This window comes from Mauremys mutica, chromosome 1, assembly GCF_020497125.1.
Source record: "Mauremys mutica isolate MM-2020 ecotype Southern chromosome 1, ASM2049712v1, whole genome shotgun sequence".
NCBI lineage: Eukaryota > Metazoa > Chordata > Testudines > Geoemydidae > Mauremys > Mauremys mutica.
In genome coordinates, this window is record NC_059072.1 from 262,538,432 (window position 1) to 262,558,424 (window position 19,993).

Consider the following 19,993-nt stretch of genomic DNA (forward strand, 5'->3'; position numbering starts at 1 on the left):
AGGCACCTAAGCCCCTTTGAGGAGATGGGATGTAGGCAAAACTCCTTTCCTGGGCATTTCCTCTTTTCTATGGGCTAGCTTGGGTAGCTCCCTGCTCAGCTTTGCTGGCTTTTGTGGATCCCATTCTTAGGCACCTAATTCTCCCTGTGCATCCCTAACTCAGGGTTGTGGATTCCATTAGGCAGCAGGACACCTACATGTAGGTGTCATAGCACTGAGTATAAGTGGATCTAGCTCTAACTATGGACTATAAAGGAAACAGAGAAGCTATGTACATACAATATGATGTTAAATACATAAAGTAAACAAATTGAAAACGTTAATTTCAGAAAGCTTTCACTTGTAACCTTGTGTGTTACTCGCAGGCAATAATAGGTACATTTTCAGACAGAAGTGTAAGTTTTAAGCTGACAGTGTCCCATTTAAACTTGTACTTGCAGTACGCTGCAAATGTCTGCACTCTTGTTTGAAATAGCTTGAAGGTTCTCGCCCCGCCCAAACCATACTGGTAATGAGTGTGAGTGGTGAGGTACAAGGCTGCTGCTGTGATTCTTGTTGCTGGACTCCATTTCCCAGCATTACTGCTCAGCCTGGGAAGTGAGACAATATCATCATTCATTCGGAAGAAGTTTTGTTGGACCAATGAAACAATCCCCTTTCCTCTCCTGCCCGCTGAGACTGACGATAGGGTTAACCCGAAGATGCTGTTCCAGCTCCAGGGTTAAAGGCAGAAGAATCGATACACACAGAGACAAAGAAACAGGGACACGGCAGCAGCTCCTGGTTGTGTCTACTCTGTGGTAACTAATGTAGTTAACTGGCTTCTCCCTTGTAGTTTGCTTAGGAGGAAAGTGGAAATATTCAAGACTTCTCTGAAACAAACAAGCTAACGCTAAGTCAAGGCAGATGTGTAACTGAGCAGATGTTATTGCATCCGTAACTGATTCACTAGTTACACTTTAGCACACGTTTTCTACCCCTCCCCTGCAGCTTGGCCTGTCTTCTTGTTTGTGTTTTTTCCTGAGGAGGAAATCTTGTAAATGTTTAGCATTTGGCTGCTTTGTTACTTAACGCTTGGAACCATTCCCGTGTTCACTGTATCGGGTGGAGGAAACCAGCTGAGTCCGGAGAACAGTTTAATATGGGGACCTGGTCTGAGAGCAGATGTTGTCCTCCCTGCTCGGTATTTTTATGTTCAGGCTTTGGACACTGACGGGCAGAGGTAAGCATGACAGCACTTTATCACAGCAACTTTAAATTGTGTTTATGGCCAAAAAGATGTTCGAGTTTAAAAATGGCACTTTCTTGCTTCACAGGTCTAAATACTCACGAGGCTCCCATCCTCACCGTATCTGGATTTAAAATTAGAAATGACTGTTCCCTCGCTGGCATTCCCAAGGCCCTTTCCCCAGAAATATTTAAGCATTGTGCAACTTTACTCAAATTACACACATGCTTAAGTGTTCTGAGGATCTGGGTCCAAGTCATACCTACAGGATTTCTTTGACAAAATAACTTTTACTGTTTTTCCTCCAGTTACACTGCAGAGCCAGACCCCCTCACATCTATATTACATTCCATTGTGTTTTGTTCATCACCAGTAGAATTGGCCCTACCCTTTCTTCAGAGTCACATGAGTATGCCTGTATATATTGGCTCTCTTGTTATTTAATTAAGAAAGCTACTTAATTTGCCTTCTTGCAGAAAAGGATATTAATGCTGAAGGCCCCAAATCTGACTTATATTTTATGCCTTATATCTCTTTGTAAACTTTAATTGTCATGTGTCAAAATGCTCTAATGTTATTTTAATTAAATGGATTCCAGCAGACCTTACTCCTGGAAATCAGTGTACTTGCACAATAAATGAATGAAAAATATTCAGTAAAGATTCAAGAATCCCTGTTGGCACATAAAACTGTGATTCCATAGATATAATTTGAGTTGCACCCCTCTCCCCCATCCACCAGCAGTTAATTTGGCCCTGAGATTTTATTTTTAAGCTTCCATTGGGGTATTATCCACAGTAAGAAAAAATAATATAAGTTTAAAAAACCTATGACTGTCTTTTCAAAATCTCCTGCTCCATTGCCCTAATATAAAATTTGCCATTCACCTCAAGGTTCACAGGCATCAGACAGGATGTGAGATGGGGAAAGGAAATGAAAATTGGGTTACAGACAAAATAGAAGCATCTTGGCCCAGCAAACAAGTTACTGCTAATTCTCCCTTGTCAAGCCTATATATATAAGAAACTGGTCAGATTAAGTTATGGTGTGACCTCTAGACTTTCCTGCTTCTTTCCATTGTCACACAAACCAGTAATCCCCACAAACATGTAGGTATCAGATCTATGAATCCATTTAAAATAATTGCTTATTAAATACTGTATAGAACATTAAAGAAACCTAGTAATGTTTTGAGACAACCTAAACTTAATTCAAAGATTGAAATTAGTGAGGCAGATCATCTCTAGACAGGAAAAACCCAGCAGAGAACAGAAAACCCACGACTTGCCACTTGTGGCGTTTTCACCAAAATATTCCATGAAAAGGTAGGGCTTGTTCCCTCTATCCCCTCATGGAACTGGCAGAGGGACTGGAGGAAATTTTCAGAGGCACCAATGGCAGCTAGTTGTCTAACTCCCATTAAATGTCAGTGGGAGTTTGGCATCTAAATGTCATTTATTGCTTTGAAAATCTCCTCAGCCCCTTACACTTGCAAATTCCCTAAGATCTGAGGAGGCCAGATCCATTTGAAAAGAGAGTCTGAATGCTTTGGCACTGCTTCCCAGACCCTTCCCCTTCTTTAACAGGAGCACAGCTTCTAAAGGACCCAAGCTGCCATGGCATCCCTACAGGTTGCTATCCACATACCCCTTCCCAAGGAGGATGTACAGTTTCATTCAATAGAGTGGGGAATCCATGTAAAGTAACAACAATGAGATTAGCATTATCTTATGTGGGGATTCCCTCAAGGTTGCAAGGGTGAACAATGCCACCTTGTCACAGACCGAAGATGCCGCCTAGCCAAACCCCCACACTCTGCAGAGCTCCTAGTATCTTAGTGGGATACTGAGAAGGGATGATGCTAGAAAGCTGTCCCCTTTAGCTCTGGTAGCCCACATCCTTCATACACAGCATAGATTTGATCAAAGAAGTGGAGGTGGACAATCTCGTCTAATACCTGGTAGCACATACCATTGTTACAGTTGTAAAACTGTTCCCTGCATTCATAACTTTCCAAGCCATTCACTTTTTAGGCTGAACTTTTCTAGATTTGGTGTCTATACATTGTGAAGTTCTTTTTAAAGTTTGAGCAAAATCCCATAAACATTTTTTTTATGGGACACTCCTAAAGTTCTTCTGTTTCTATCCTGAGATTTATATTTGAGATATTCTGACTTCCTGTATAAACAAGAGATTATCTTCAAATGTTTAGATATTGTACTCAATTCTTTTCCCCACATCTGTTATTAAAGACTGTATATCTTTCCATAAGACCTACAAAGCAAGCCAAATCTGAAGAAATTTGGTTCAGTAGCTGTAAAGTTACCAAAGTGTAAAATTTGCAAAGTGAAGCTTGTTCCCACAGTTTCCATACCTACTCAGTGTCACTCATCTGGAGGGCACAGTCACTTGGTCACTCATGCCAGTTGAAATGTCACTCATATGTAGTGCTGCAGGTAATAAGAAAAGTTTTTGTCTTCAGCTCCTGCTCTCATTTCCTGGTGCTTCTGAGCAGGCAGCCAAGATTTCCACCTCCTGTTTTTCTTGCTGCTCCACAACCACCTCTATGAATTGGGGCAAGAAGTGAAGAGGAATAGGTGGCCAGTACTGCTGCTTTTTTGTGAGGTAAACAGGATCAGTGGGGTTAGAAAGAAATGAAAGAAAAAAGAAAGAGGGAGAGGGAGACTTTACCATACCAAGAAGAGGACCAATGGAAAAGGGGATGTGGGAGAGAAAGGGCCTGGTGGTAAGGAGGGAGAGTGGTGAGGCAAAGAGGAAGGAAAAGGAACTTCTGTAAAGATAGTCTTGTGGTTAATACATAGGACTTATTGCTAGGAATGGTGGGTTCCATGTGTCCACTGGCTCTCCATGTGATGTTGAGAGAGTCACTTCACCCTCTTCCCCACAAAAGTAGTACACTCCTATTTCCCTGGTAGGTGGAAGCATTTTAAGACCCTAGAATGGGAGGATTGCTGTTCATTTATTAATACCAGAAGGGAGAGAAGTGCTGAATCAGAAGAGCTCATTTACCTCACAAGCTCATATCTGCAGAAACGTCACTGGGCAAGGAGGTACTTTGGCTTTGAACTAGTTCATTTGTAGGGGCAAAACGTCTCAATGGTCTGTTGAGTCACTATGGTCCGAATTTTCAGAAGGGCTCAGACCTCACACTCGGCCAGATTTTCAGAACTGCTTGGCTCTCATTTAAGCACCAAAATAAGAAGGCAGATTTTCATAAGAGCTCAGTACATTGGGTGCTAAGGTCTATTGAAATCTGCCCATTGGTGCTACAGTGGGAGCTGCTGCCTACTGAGCACTTTTGAAAATCCAGGCCTTATTTAGGTGTCTAAATTGGAGCTGAAGTCTTTGGAAAATCTGGGCACTGAGCACTTGGAAATATTGCACAATCTAGCTCTCACTAAAGTCAATGACAATCTTTCCATTGACTTTAAACTGGCATTAGATCAGACCCTAAGAAAACTGTTACATAGCCACTTTTTAATCACAACTGTACTTGTTCCCTGTGTAGGTTTACTTTCTCTCCAGGAGCAAATGCATTCCAGGTGAAGATCACTGCTCCTGATGAGCAGTTCACTCGGATAGGAGTGCAGATATTAGACAGAAAAGATGGCTCCTTCATTGTGAGGTACAGAATGTATGCAAGCTACAAAAACCTGAAGATAGAAATCAAAGTCAAAGACAAACATGTTGCCAAGTCTCCATATATTTTAAAAGGTACAAAGAAGAATTACATGATACAACTTTATTTTACATAGTGTTTTTTTTTCATACAAACTGTAGCCCAAAATGCTTTACAGTACTAGGGTCTGATCCTGCAAGTTGCTGAGGCTTAGGTTCACAAAGGTACTTAGGCACCCAACTCCCAGTTTTAGATTCTACTGCAATCCACAATCCCCACTCAGCTTCCCCTGAACCCTGAAGACACCTAAACTCACTCAGGCTATGTCTGCACAGGGATAAAAGCCTGCAGCACGGTCATGGCTAGCCCAGATCAGCTGACTTGGGCTTATGTTCTAGGGCTGAAAAATTGCTGTGTAGACAGACATTCGGGCTTGGGCTGGAACCTAAGCTCCGGGACCCTGAAAGGATGGAAGGTCCCAGACCTGAGGCTCTAGCCCAAGCCCAAATGTCTGCACAGTGATTTTTCAGCTGCCCTGGCCAGCCATGGATTTTTTCTCTCTGTATAGACATACCTTCAGCACCTAAGTTTTTGTGTAAAAATTCCCTAGGTGCCTATGTTTCTGCCTCTGAACATGTACACTGCTGCCTCACTCAAGGCATCCAGACATCTATCTCCCACCTAGGGCCCAGAGTGATCCACAGATTGGGAAAGACAAGCATGTGTACCTTGCCTGCAGCAGCCAATCTGCTAGGCATGCTCAGAGGCTGCCTAACTCCACACAAAATGACAATTGGGAGGACCAAGCCCTCCTTTTAACCATTAGACCAATAGTTAGGGTATTCAACTGGGATATAAGATACCACTAGTTCAGGTCCCCTGTCACCTGATAAATACAAGGGATTTGAACAGGGACCTGCCACCTCTTCTGCCCACATCAGGCAAGACAGGCAGGCAAACGGCTATCTTCCCCTAGTTGGAGGATAACTCTGGCCTTAGGCAGGAGATAGGTTCTTTTATTCTGGAACAGAGTATCCACATGGGGTAGTTAATCTAGAATAGCTAAATTATACCAGAACAGTTATGCTGTTCCATTTCCCCTTTGTAGACACGGGTAAGAGTCTAAGTTACACGCTAAGAGGGCTGGAACAAAGTGTAACTTACATTATATTATATTGATTCACCTCTGAATTTGTCTCAAAGTCCAGAGTAACTAACTTCTGAATTCAATATCTTGTCTGTGTTGCACATTAAAATAATCTAAAAATTTGCTGTGTATACAACAGGCCCTGTTTACCATGAGAATTGTGACTGCCCTCGCGAAGACAGCACTGCATGGCTGGAAGATATGAGCTGCCCTCAAGCCATTCCACAGATTCAGAGAGACCTAGCACATTTTCCCATTGTTGATCCAGATAAGATTGCAAAGGAAATTCCACAACGGTTTGGACAAAGACAGAGCTTGTGTCACTATACCATAAAAGATAACAAGGTACAGTATGTGATTTAGCTGAAGTATTAAAAGGAGGCTTCTAGCTAGTCTCATATTTAGGCTGGTTAACACTTTCCATTATAAAGGATTCTTTTGACCTTTTCTTTGAGAAGCTCTCACACCTCCATTGTTTGCTTCATTATCCCTCAAATATAATATTTAACTCTTATATCGTGTTTTTCATCTGTAGAACTCAATACTTCCTTCCTTTGTAAGGTGTTTTACATCCATGTTATAGATGGGGCAGTTGAAACACAGAGAGGCAAATTACTTTGCCCACAGTCACATAGCAGATCAATAGTAGAGTTAGGAGTAGACCCAAATGTCCTGACTCCCAGTTCAGTTTCCTGTCCACTAGGCTTTACAAGAGTTTTGAATACTAATCAATTTTGTATGGTGTGGTGGTCTAAGAATCCTCAACTCTTGCTAACAAAACTCTACTAATTTCAGAAGAGCTTCTAGTGATGTATTAAATGTAAGGTGTTTCCTAACCCTGCTTGCACATTAGGGGGCTGTATAGGGAAGTGTGCAGTCAGTCAAAGAACCAACCTAGCACAAGGTAGGGTGGGTTGTGCCTCTCTAGTTGTGCAGCCTGCCTTCTTTCTCTCTGTTTTTGGTTCTTTTGTGTGTTAAAGTTTTGGATTCCTAGAAATAAAGTAGTGTTACATCGCAACCTTCCAGAGAGAATATTTTATATTTTTGTCTAGCTTGTCTGTTTGCCATGAACATAATCTGGGAAAGGAGTCGGTAGAGTCTTGCTTGAAAGTGATGAGTTTCTGTTTACAAGGGATCATTTTTAAAGGTGACTGCAAAGGACAAAAAAGATGTGCCCCATTGTTTGCTTCATCAGAGAGGTAGGACATTCCAAGGCCTCCCAAAATTATTTGAAGTTATATAAAGGTGAAGCCATACAATCTGTCTGATTGTTTACTGTGAAACAGGAAAGCTCCAATAATGTATTTTTCCCCAAGCAAAAACACTAATGCAATAACATTTGGATTATTTTTAGGTTTATATAAGGACCCATGGTGAGCATGTAGGCTTCAGGATTTTCATGGACGCTATACTACTTTCTTTGACTAGAAAAGTGAGTATATATTAGTCTTATATATTGTATATGATAGTGTTTAAATATCAAAAATTTCCCTGAAATTTTTATTACAGTTTTGTTGATGCCTCCGCAACAATAAAGAAAACACCACTGTTCTTGTTCTCTTATTTTTATTACTTTCACATTAATAAGATAGCAGGATTGTTCCCAATGAAGCTGGATGTTCTGGTATGCTCTTTGATTAGTCTGCAGAATGTAACTTACAAATGTTAATTATCTGCAATGTTGTTTTAGCTATGCTGGTCCCAGAATATTAGAGAAACAAGGTAGGTGAGGTAATATCTTTTATTGGACCAACTTCTGTTGGTGAAAGAGACAAGCTTTCGAGCTTACACAGAGCGTGTTAAGGTATGTATTCTGGACTCTCTCGTCGGATCAACCTGTGGGTGAACACTTTTCACAAAAAGATCACTCCATATCTGAACTCTCAGTCCTCGTCCTCAAATAAAACCTGCACAACACCTTCAAAAGACGAGCCTAGGAGCTTAAATTAAGTTTGCTAGACATTGAAAATCATGGAGTTAATAAATACACTGGATTTGTGGCTTATTACAACAGTCTGTAACCCAGTAGTCCCCCTTTTTTTGTCCTATGACTGCAGAGATGTTAAGATGCCACTTCACCTTGAATGGTCTCTTACAATACATGCTAACTACCTATGCTAAACGATGGCTTCCACCTTCTATTTAGCTGTGACACTCGGTGTACATTTCCCAGACCTGAAGAGGAGCTCTGTGTAAGCTCAAAAGCTTGTCTCTCTCTCTCACGAGGAAAAGCTGGTCCAATAAAAGATATTACCTTACCGACTTTGTCTCTCAAATATTAATTAGGCAGCTAGACCTTATGACAAAGGCCTATATAGGATTTAATAGAAATGAATTGTCCATAGGCTTTGTGAACCATCCTATAGGATTTAACAGAGAATTATATCACCGCTAATACATTTTGTAGGATAATTTAAACAAACCTCAAGGAATTTATATAATTCTCTTTTAAATTCTATATACTGTGGAAAGAGGCCAGAGACAAAGAGAGGCTGGGGAAGATGTCCCCCAGTGGAGAAACCACAAAGCGCGACCACACGCTACCTTTTGAGGATTGCCTGGTAAGCCCTTGCATAGGGGGCATGGATGGGGAAGCAGGAGTGGGGTCACAGCACATAATACTGTAGAGATCTGAGCAACACTGCTGCTCACAGGGCAGCCTGGGGAAGCTGCCATAATTTAAACAAGCACCTAGGTTATAGTGGGGGTTTTCCAGACCCAACTATACTCAAAATTAAATTTCTAAAGAATCCTATTTGTTTCATCCCTGTTCTGTTCTATACAACTTTTCCATTGGCTAATATGATTGAAGAACAAAAAAATCTATTGTGTTGAAGGAGAAAATTAGCCCCCAAATGACTCTGTGGTCTGAAAATGTAAACATTGATCATATGTAGTTTATAGCTTGTCCATTACAGTTATCGAATAGAACCAGTAGATGGCATTGTGTTCATAAAGATTATTCCCAAAGATTACAGCCTTTCCAGGCTCTCTGTGAAGTGAAGACTCTCTTTTTTTTAATGAGAGCCAGATAGAACCCTATGTGTCTGTAAGTAAACTGAAAATAAGAACTGGTCCTTTGTTTCTCTACCTCTGGAACTTCCATGCTTTTCTGCCTGTTCTTAACAGGGAATGCTTGCTAAAGGTTTCCCTGTGTCATCAAGTTAGAGAAAATAAACTTTGCTGTCCTTCCTCAACCATAGGAGAGGGTGTATAAACCCTACTTGATATCTGGCAGAGGATTAGTTTCTATCTCTGTCTCTGAATGTAAGTTGAATCAGAAACCTAATGTTTCTAATGCTTGGACAGCAGAGGAATCAAGACATGTTGCAATGTGCATGAGCCACAATGAAATTAATTACCTTGCTGGTCTGAACAGCAAAGTATTTTAAAAAAGTTTTACATATGCACACGCTATGGAGAGGCAGTAATGTGCTTATAATTTCATATTATGTATACGTGGGGACTTGGTCAATATTGGTAATTAATGTGTATGTAGATAATTGTTATCCATTTTTAGAAGATATTTTTGTTTATATTTTGTGATCATTGATGAAGGAACAGTAGTTTTAGTCAGAATTAACATTATAGTACAGTGATGGAATAGGTATATCTTTTATTTAATAAGGCTAATGTGGTTTTATTATGTAGACAGTGGAAATTAATACTTAAGGACACAATTAATTTTACATCTATGTAAGATTTTGTAAATGGCATGGTACAACTACACTGCTGTCAGTTTGCAACCTTAATAGCTTTTGAAATGGAGTTTTTTGGTTTTGGAATATATACAAAGACCTGAGCATCATGAACAAGGAGAGAGGATGCTTTGTTATATCTAGATGAGTAGCTTTTGTGTGATTCCTTTTGAAAACTAATTTGTTAAAATGCTGCTTTGTTTTCTGACCTGATAATAGAGATAGTTAAAACATGGATTTCTGTGAACAGCATTCCTGAAGAGTGATGAGCAATTGTTATAGTTTTTGAATATATTATGGCCCTGAACCTAACTTTTCCCTTAGACTTCTCTTCAATAATTTCAGTAATTTCAAATATTATATTGATCAAGGAAAAAAAGGGTATTCCTATGTATTAATACATACAATACACACTAACACATCAACGCTATCATTTGTCTTCTTTTAGGTGAAAATGCCAGACGTAGAGTTTTTTGTTAATTTAGGGGATTGGCCTTTAGAGAAAAAGAAATCTACTCAGAACCTTCATCCCATCTTCTCATGGTGTGGATCCACTGAATCGAAAGACATTGTGATGCCAACCTATGATTTGACGGACTCAGTCTTAGAAACTATGGGCCGGTAAGAAACTATGTAAATTTTTCACAAAGCACTAAATATGTGTGAATGGGCATCCAATAGACTCCTACATTACCAATACTTCAATAACTGTTGTACTATGTATTTATTCAAATGAATTTCTATGTTGATACTGAGACACCATTTTAGACCAGATAAGGTATACGGAATGTCTAAGTTTAGCTATTTTATCCTTTACATAATTGTTGTATTTCTTCAGTGTCCTATTTCAGAAACCAGAGACCAAATGTAGTCCAATCAAAAACACTAAAAAATGTATTTTGTCACTGTATTTTGTCACCTGTCTCCCCACCACTCATGATCATATCCTGGGAAGGGTTGTCTTCAACTCTTCCCTGCATATTCAGGCTTTCTACAAATCTTGCTGCTTCTCTCTCCATAACATTTCTAAGATACCCGAGTGCCCCAGGGGTCGGTCCTGGGGCCAGTTTTGTTCAACATCTTTATTAATGATCTGGATGATGGGATGAATTGCACTCTCAGCAAGTTCGCGAATGACACTAAGCTGAGGGAGAGGTAGATACCCTGTAGGGTAGGGATAGGGTCCAGAGTGACTTAGACAGATTGGAGGATTGGGCCAAAAAAAATCTGATGAGGTTCAACAAGGACAAGTGCAGAGTCCTGCACTTAGGACAGAAGAATCCCATGCACTGCCACAGGCTGGGGAACGACTGGCTAACCAGCAGTTCTGCAGAAAAGGACATGGGGATTACAGTGGATGAGAAGCTGGATATGAGTCAGTAGTGAGCCCTTGTTGCCAAGAAGGTTAAAGACATATTGGGCTGCATTAGTAGGAGCACTGCCAGCAGATTGAGGGAAGTGATTATTCCCCTCTATTCGGCACTGGGGCGGCCACATCCCTAACAGCTATGTTGCCTCTTCAGAACCATACAAAACCAGTTTTAAAGATGATCTTTCTTGTCCATGATTCTGAATCCATTTGAATCCTTCCCCCGGCTCACACTATTTCACTGCATTCAATTCACCCTTCTTGTCCTTATCAAGACCCTTCCCAGGTCTGTCCCTCTTTATTTGTGCATTCTGATCTCCTACTGCAGCACCTTCTCGCTGTCTCCTTCAATCTGGCAAAGAAAGCACCCTCATACACCCTTTGTCAGCCTCTCCCACAGCCATCTCCATACTTTCTTCCATACTGTCCCTGGCACATAGAATGCTTCTCTGCACTGACCCACAAAGCCACTAATGTCTTCCTCCTTCAAATCTTTCCTCAAGATCCACCTGTGGCGTGATGCCTGTAAGATATCAACTAATGAATGGTGGCTTGAGAATCAGATGGGGTTTGTTCGCATTTATTTTATCTATTACAATCACAAAAAGTTTACAAACATCTATTTGATTATAACCCTGCCATTGTATGTCATCTGTCTTCTTAGATTGTAAACTTTTTTGAATAACACCATTGAAATCAGTGGAAATGTGGTGTATAACTGTTGAGGGAGAATCGGGTCCAGAATTGTATTATAATAATATTTTAAAAACTTCAAGAGTCCTCTTTTCTGAAATCACTTGTTCCCTCCTGACATCTAGAGTCAGCCTGGACATGATGTCTGTCCAGGCCAACACTGGGCCACCCTGGGAAGACAAGAATACTACAGCAATTTGGAGGGGACGTGACAGCCGCAAAGAGAGGCTTGAACTTGTAAAACTCAGTAGAAAATATCCAGATATCATAGATGCTGCTTTCACAAACTTTTTCTTTTTTAAACATGATGAAAGCCTTTATGGTCCCATTGTGAAGCATATTTCATTTTTTGATTTTTTCAAGGTAGGACATAAACTGCTATTTAGACCTTATTGCAGACTTAACTCACCAGTGTTTGAGAATTTTCCTCCTCCCGCCTACTGTCTTTGTACATATTATACATATATATTAACGTACTTAACTTTTCAGGCACAACCTGTTTATGGTTATCAGATTTGACTTAGATTTTGAGGTTTTATAGAAACTTTCTGTCCAATCTAATCTCTAGATTCCATTTTATTGTTCTTCTGTCCTAACTGGTGATCATAGCTCCTCCCAATACAATATATTTAGCCAGTGGAACTAATCTCATCTGCTTATTAACAATAAAGATTACCTATAATGCAATGCCTATCTGGCATAATCTGCATGTCTTAAAATGAACAAGCCCCCTGCATTTAATATTCTCAGAATAAAAAAAACCCACAAAACCAATCTCTGCTACCTGTTTTTTAAATGTTTATTAATCAATTATTGTATGTTTTTGCAGTATAAATATCAAATTAATATTGATGGCACAGTGGCTGCATACAGATTGCCTTACCTGTTAGCAGGAAACAGTGTAGTACTGAAGCAAGACTCCTTCTACTATGAACATTTTTATAATGAGCTGCAGCCCTGGAAACACTACATTCCATTTAAAAATGACCTGAGTGACCTACTGGAGAAGCTACAGTGGGCAAAAGATCATGATGAAGAGGTAAATCTATATTCAAACACTTAGAAACATTTCCTGACAAACTAAAAGTAGGTGAATACAAGTTAATTTGTTTAAAAACAAACAAAACATTAGCAGGTCTTAAGAATGAGTGTTGCATATTATAGCAATGAGGAAGCAAAGCATATTTAGCTTGCGTATTCTTCTTCAGCCATTAATTTGAAAATTACTTTGAGTTTTTGATAAATTTAAAGATGTATTTACAGAGTAAGAACACCTTTCTTTCGACATTAAGAATATGTCAATTTTCAGTCTCCCTCATGTTATCAGTAATAAAGGTTTATTTATTATTTTATAGAGCAGTCACCATGGTGGTACCTAAACACTTGTCTACAAAATTGGACGTCTAATTACTAAAACTGTACATATTGTGTTACATTTCAGAATCACTACTACCATCTCCAGAAATGTTCCTATATCAGGATTTTCCTTTTCTTTGACAGGCAAGGAATATTGCAAAATCAGGGCAAGAATTTGCAAGAAATAACCTCATGGGAGATCATGTATTCTGTTATTATTTCAAACTTTTCCAGGTCAGTATATCAGACTACTAGGGGAAAAAAAAGTTATGTAGAAAGCATTTAGGAATATACAGACACTGGAAATCAGCCAGTCCAGAGATGAAGGCACAAAGCAAAGAGTAAAAATGGGAAACATTAATTAGATTGTGAACATTCTGTGACGCTTATGCCCTAACAGATCCCTTTAATGTTAGAGTGGCAGTTTGAGAGAGGCATTCCAGTTCCCATAAATCTCAATCTAATCTACAAGAAAATGTTCCCATGTTCCTCACACTAGCACTCAGCAATGATCTAAGAGCATAGTCTCATTCCTCTATCCCCAGACACAGCTGAAAATGTCTGTGTATTAGCACTGAGGTTTTGACACTTCAGTGAGGCACCACATGGGATCTCTGACAGCAGTTAAGTATCAGCTTACCTTCTCTGTGATATGGTGGGCTTTTCTGAGAGCAATGGAAGATTCTTTGGCAAGACAGCTCTCACAAAAATTATTGATCTGAGGTGCAAGATATTACAGGCCATTAATAGAGTAAGAATACCTTCCTCTTTTTTGAATTAGGAATATGGCAATTTACAAGTGAGTGAGCCAAAAATCAGAGATGGCATGGAGAAGGTAGAGCAGCCTGACGATGACCTGTTTCCATGTACTTGCCACAGAAAGAAGGTATGGTCTGTACAACAAAGGTCTGATCCTGCAAGATGCTAATGTCCTCAATTCCTATTTAATTGAATGGGAGCTGAATGTGTCCAGCACCCAACATCATCAGGGCTCAAGATGAGTTTCATTCAAATTCTGATAACTAATGGGCTTGTAGATGGTCTATATTTTTATTTTTTATTTTTAAAATTGTGTATTTGCACCATCTAAGCACCTGAAAACTGCTGCTGAAAAACAGAGTTAACTGAGAGCTAACTCCTGTGAAATCCCTGGGGCAACACCATAAAGTAGAGAACAGAAACAGAACAGAACAGTTTCAGAAAGGCAATAATTTTGTCTGTGAAAGTCAAAAAGAGGCAGAAGTGTCAAGATTTCCATTTTTAATTTAATCTTTTCTGGATTTTTGTAATATTACTTTAAATTTACTGGTTTGTAAAACTGCTGATAACCAACCAGTGAAAGAGTGTTTTTATAATTCCTGTAGAATAAATAAGAGCCCTGGCAGTGAGAATAATTTCCTTGAAAATTGATTGCCTCAGTGGTCACATGTTTTCAAAATTAAATAAATATTTGTAAGAGTAAACTAAATGGCTCTAAAAATTAATAGCTAATTTATAGTAAGCTTTTTGGGAGCATATCCCAATTCATTAAGTCAGACCCACTCAGCTGTGACTGGCACAGACAAGGACTTCTGTATTGCATAGACCCTGTTGTGAGTGGAGGTTTGAGGACACAGCAGACATTCAGGACCCTCCTCCCACTCCACCCTGCATACTTCAAAGAGTGTCTGTCAGCCACAAATAAGCCAGGGTAGAGGGAGGAAACCAACCAACCTGCACTTACCTGGATACAGTGGCCAGTAAAGGACATGGAGAAGCTGCAGCCACTGTTTGAATCTTTGGGCTGAAACAGTGGCCAAAGAGGAACTGTTCCTTTCTGTCTCTTAAAGGATCATTGAATTAAAGCAAGCTATACAAGACTATATTGACTGTTAAAACTGCAGTAGTTAATATATTTCCTTCTTAATTACAGGCCAAAGATGAACTCTAACAGGAAGAAATAAAGTCATTTTTAGGAATGTTTACCTATCTTCAGAATTCCTTTAAAAGAAAATAAAAGGAAAATTATTTTATTAACAATTTCAATGAACAATACAAAACAATGTGTGATAGTCTGAATGAGGAATACCTACCGGTATTTTCCCTTTTATCATCAGTATCAATAGTACTTGCTGTTTTGAAATGTTTTTACTTTTTTTTTTTTTTTAATAAAGTCACCATCATTTAAAAAAGCGATGTTACTATTCTAAGACCTGATTCTGCAAAGGAATGGTGAGCAGACACCTTCCACAAACTGCTTTATGGACTCAATACACATAGTATGTTAAGTCTAAACAACTTTTCCTGGAGTTTGGCTTTAAACAACAACAATAACAAAAAGACTGTAAAGTAATAAAATTCAGACTGCTCCAAAGGTTACTCTTTCAGGACTGCTTAGCCACACCTTCATTCCTCTCTGCACAGAGCCTATACTCTAAACAGGGAACGATATCCTGTCTACAGGTTTTTTGCAACCAGCGTACAGAATTCTAGAGGAGGGATTCAATTTTATTGAACAGTTTAAAAACCTATAGAAATATAATTTTCTTTTCAATTCTCTGGAGTTTGCCATAGAGGTTAATAATTGAAATACGTTTGGCAGTATCTACAGAATTACAGTAGTACAGTAACTCCTTGCTTAAGGTTGTCATTATGTTCCTGAAAAATGCTACTTTAAGCGAAACGATGTTAAGTGAATCCAATTTCCCCATAAGAATTAATGTAAATGGGGGGGGGGGGGGAATTAGGTTTCAGGGAAATTTTTTTCACCAGACAAAAGACTATATCTAATCTAATCTCTCTCTCTCTGTATATACATATATATACACACACACACAGTGTAAGTTTTAAACAAACAATTTAATACTGTACATAGCAATGATGATTGTGAAGCTTGGTTGAGGTGATGGAGTCAGAGGGTGGAACAGGGTGGGATATTTCCCAGGGATTGCCTTGCTGCTAAATGATGAATTTACACTCGGCTGAGCCCTCAAGAGTTAACACATTGTTTTAATTGTAGCCTCACACACTACAAGCAGTGATGAGCTGCCAAATTTTTAACAACGGGTTCCCTCCGTGGGGGGGGGGTCATGCCCCATCCAACCCCTCATGTTCCTTAACACACACACTCCGAGACCCCTGACCCATCCCCCCTTCCCTGTCCCCTGACTGCCCCTTGCCGCCCCACCCAACCCCTCCTCTCATTCTCAATGGCCCCCCAGAACCCCTACCCCATACAACTACCCCTTCTCTCTGTCCCTGAGTGCCCCCACCACCTCATCCAACCCTGCTCTTTCCTGACTGCTCCCCGGGACCCTTGCCCCCATTCAATCCCCCTGTTCCCTGCCCTCTGACTGCCCTGACCCCTATCCACCCCCCCACAACCCATCCCCTCCCTGCCCCCGACTCCCCGGGCCGGGCCGGCACCGGGGCCCGACTCCCCGGGCCGGGCCGACTCCCCGGGCCGGGCCGGCACCGGGGCCCGACCCCGCGGGCGGTGCCGACACCCCGGGCCGGGCCGGCACCGGGGCCCGACTCCCCGGGCCGGGCCGGCACCGGGGCCTGACTCCCCGGGCTGGGCCGACTCCCCGGGCCGGGCCGGCACCGGGGCCCGACTCGCCGAGCCGCTCGGCCCGACTCCCCGGGCTGGGCCGGCACCGGGGCCCGGCCACTCGGCCCGACTCCCCGGGCCGGCACCGGGGCCCGGCCGCTCGGCGGCAGCCACGGGGCCCGACTCCCCGGGCCGGCGCTGGGCTGGAGGGAGCTGCGGTCTGGGACCGGGAGCTGCTGAGCCAGCCGCACCTCCCCTCCCCCTCCGCGCCCCAGCTTACCTGCTGGCTGCCTCCATGCTGCTTGTTCAGGCTTCCCGCGAACATCTGATTCGCGGGAAGCAGGGGAGGGGGAGGAGAAGGGGGCGGAGCAGGAGAGGAGTGGGCGGGAACTTTTGTTAAATTTAGCAGCCCTTAACAACCGGTTCTAAAATGGCTGCTAAATTTAACAACGGGTTCGCGCGAACCCGTGCGAACCCGCTGCAGCTCACCCCTGACTACAAGGCAGCATGAATGGAGGGAGGAGACACAGTAGATGCCAGGCACTGGCTGCAAACATTCCCTGTGGAAGCTGAACATGATGGTGAACCTATGCTATCCCACTGGAGTGCACCACTCGCTCCATTTTCCAAATTGCTGGAAGGGAGGTGCATGTGTGTGTGTGTGTGTGAGAAAGAGACCGAGACACCACCATGTGTGTGTGAAAGAGATGCGCATTACCCCTTAAAGTACACTGCCTTTTTAAGTAAATCAGCAAGTTGAGATGACAGCTGCTGCCAGCAAGATCCCTCTGTCCTGAGCCCTGTCCTGTCCCCCCTGCTCTATGGAGATGGGGTACAGGAGCAGGGGGACTCCCTGACATGAGCACTCCTCTTCTCCCCTACTCCCTGCATAGCAAGCAGGAGGCTCCCAGGAGCAGCTCCAAGGCAGAAGGCAGGCACAGCACACTGCAGTGGGGGGAGGAACACCTGAACTGCCCAGCAATTGATAGTCTGCTGGGCGGCTGCCGCACAGGGAACTTAGGGGAACTGATAGGGGGGCTGCCAGTCCAGCCTGGTTCCAAGCCCCCACCAGCTAGCTCCAAAGGGCTGCTCTTCCTGCAAGCAGTGAACAAAGCAGGCAGCTGCCAAACAACATTATAAGGGAGCATTGCAGAAATTTAAACGAGCATGTTCTCTAATTGATCAGTAATATAACAATGAAACAATGTTAACTGGGAGATCTTAAGTGAGGAATTACTGTATCAGGCAATGTAGCAGGTGCTACTAAAGTTAAATAAATCTGATCATTTTTCATGAACAGGGTCCATTGTTTTAAGAAATTATCTGTATCTCCTGGACTTGTTTAAACCAGTTACTAATTTGCACCTATGGTCCTTTCATGCACATTGGTATCAATGGACGCACTATATGTGAAGGGACAGCAGGATCAGACCCAATTATGATACTAAATCAGGTTTAAATTCTCCAAAGTCTAAAAACAGAATGTTTCCCAACCAAAAGGATTGTCTTATTGTCTTCATATTATAGTTCATAAATTCAGAGTCTGTATGACTAGGAATGGACTCCTAAATCAAGTCAACTAGGCCTGTTTAAAATGCTTTCAATGCTGTATTTTCTGCTGAATAAAATAAATGCCAGTAGCCCAGTACTCATGAGCAATCCTACAATAAGAAACTGGAGAAAACAATATCTGCGTGCAAACAGATTTAAATTTTCAGCCTTCCAATGGATTATCATGAAGTAAAAAAATGATTTCACAAATACTTTGGGGGTAGTGGCCTCTCAAATCCAGCACTAATAATACAGTGTTGGCTGCAATGTAATTTAATAGTGCCAACTCTCATCAAGTAAGTTGATTAGCTGGCTTGTCATCATAAGTATGTTTAAATTAGTGTTCTCTTTCAAGTTTTCCCTTCACTGTTGCAGCTGTTCAAAAACAAGTCTTTCACATGGATAACAAAAAAGTTGTGTTGTTTTCCTGTTGTCCCAACAACACTGAAGCCTTACTGGGTATTACACTTTTGCAGAAACATGGACAAAAATGAGAAATATCGGGCTAACTGGCTTTGCGGCTTTCAAGTCTGGAAAGCATAAGTGGCTATGAAAAGGGACTATTTAATTATATACTCATTCCTGAGGGCATTCTGTGCCAAAAAAATAAAAATTCTATGCACATTTTAAAATTCTGCAAATTTTATTTGTCAAATAAATGTGGCTGGCTGCAGAGAGCAGTGAGGTTGCACCCAGCTCTGAAACAGCACAAGGACCGGGCCTGCCCCAAGGCCCTGCTCCTCCTTACCAGGTGAACCAGCTGTGGGCAGGCAAGAGCTCAGCAAGGCAGGATCCAAGTGTGGAAGGGGGGAATCTCAGTGTGCGTTGAGACAGTTCCGTGTGAGGCAATCTAGGTGCAGGTGGCTCAGTGGGGGATTTGGATGCACTGGGGCTTGTTAGGAGGTTCTGGATGCAACGGTAACGGGACTCTGCAGGGGGGTCCAGGTGAAGGTGGCTGGGGCTCAGCATGGGCAGATCTGAGTGTGAGGGACTAGAACTCAGCAGGAGTGTGTGTGTGTGTGGTGGGGTGCTCAGTGCCATGGGGATCCAGGTATAGCTGGTTGAGGCTCAGTGGGTGGGGTTCTGGGTGTGAGTGGCTTGTAGGGTGGTCCAGGTTCAGGGAGAGTGGAGCTCATTGGGGAGTGGGTTCTGGGTGTAGGGGGTGATGCTCGGCAGGAGGATCTGGGAACGAGGGGGTCTGGATGCACGGTGGTTTAGCAGATGGGCTGGGGGGATCAGCACCCTGTACAGTGATCCCTTCGCATGCAGCTGATGAGCCATGGGTGCAGGAAGTGTGTGGGGGCGGAGGGGGCGGTGAGGAGGAAGTGTTTGCAGAGCTTCCTGCACCTGGGGAGAAATCTGGGGGAGGGTCTGACCCAGCCCTGGATGCCATGCAGGTGAAGAGGAGTCCTGTCATGCCCAGCCCAGCCGGGACTAGAAGCTGAACCTGACACAGGATAGGAGGCAATAGCCGGGTCTTCCATAGTCCCACCCCCTGCCCCACAGTAATTTACCTCTCTGCCAGCTGCTCTGGGCACCCAAAACATACTACTACGGCGGGTCATATGACCACTCTTGTGGCTTCCCTTTGCTTCCCCATCAGAAAGTAATTTTTCTATGAGGAAGCAGAGAAATTGGAGGGAGACATAAATTCTGCATGAGCAGAGGTGCAGAATTTCCCCAGGAGTATGCCAGGGACAGTTAGTTGTCTGCTGTCGTTGTAAATCAGTTCGCTGCATCTATTTAAGCACAATAATGTAAGGCCAGGTATGCTTTGGAAAC

General features: G+C 42.2%; 1 protein-coding gene across 4 annotated transcripts; it reads left to right on the forward strand.

Moving 5' to 3' along the window:
• The first annotated feature begins 508 nt into the window (after positions 1-508).
• On the forward strand, positions 509-15,480 carry POGLUT2 (protein O-glucosyltransferase 2). 4 transcript variants are annotated; one of them, XM_045008541.1, is made up of 12 exons: positions 1,112-1,222; positions 3,711-3,853; positions 4,758-4,963; positions 6,155-6,360; positions 7,370-7,447; positions 8,490-8,576; positions 10,162-10,334; positions 11,901-12,138; positions 12,605-12,814; positions 13,276-13,365; positions 13,913-14,017; positions 15,044-15,471. In XM_045008541.1, the coding sequence occupies exons 3-12, from the start codon at positions 4,882-4,884 to the stop codon at positions 15,059-15,061; spliced, it is 1,287 nt and encodes a 428-aa protein (XP_044864476.1). In that variant the 5' UTR covers positions 1,112-1,222; positions 3,711-3,853; positions 4,758-4,881; the 3' UTR covers positions 15,062-15,471. The 4 variants fall into 4 exon arrangements, with proteins under 4 accessions (XP_044864460.1, XP_044864452.1, XP_044864470.1 ...); XM_045008525.1 differs by lacking the exons at positions 1,112-1,222; positions 3,711-3,853 and adding an exon at positions 509-800 and having other exon boundaries at positions 15,044-15,480; XM_045008517.1 differs by lacking the exon at positions 3,711-3,853 and having other exon boundaries at positions 669-1,222.
• Positions 15,481-19,993: the final 4,513 nt, after the last annotated feature.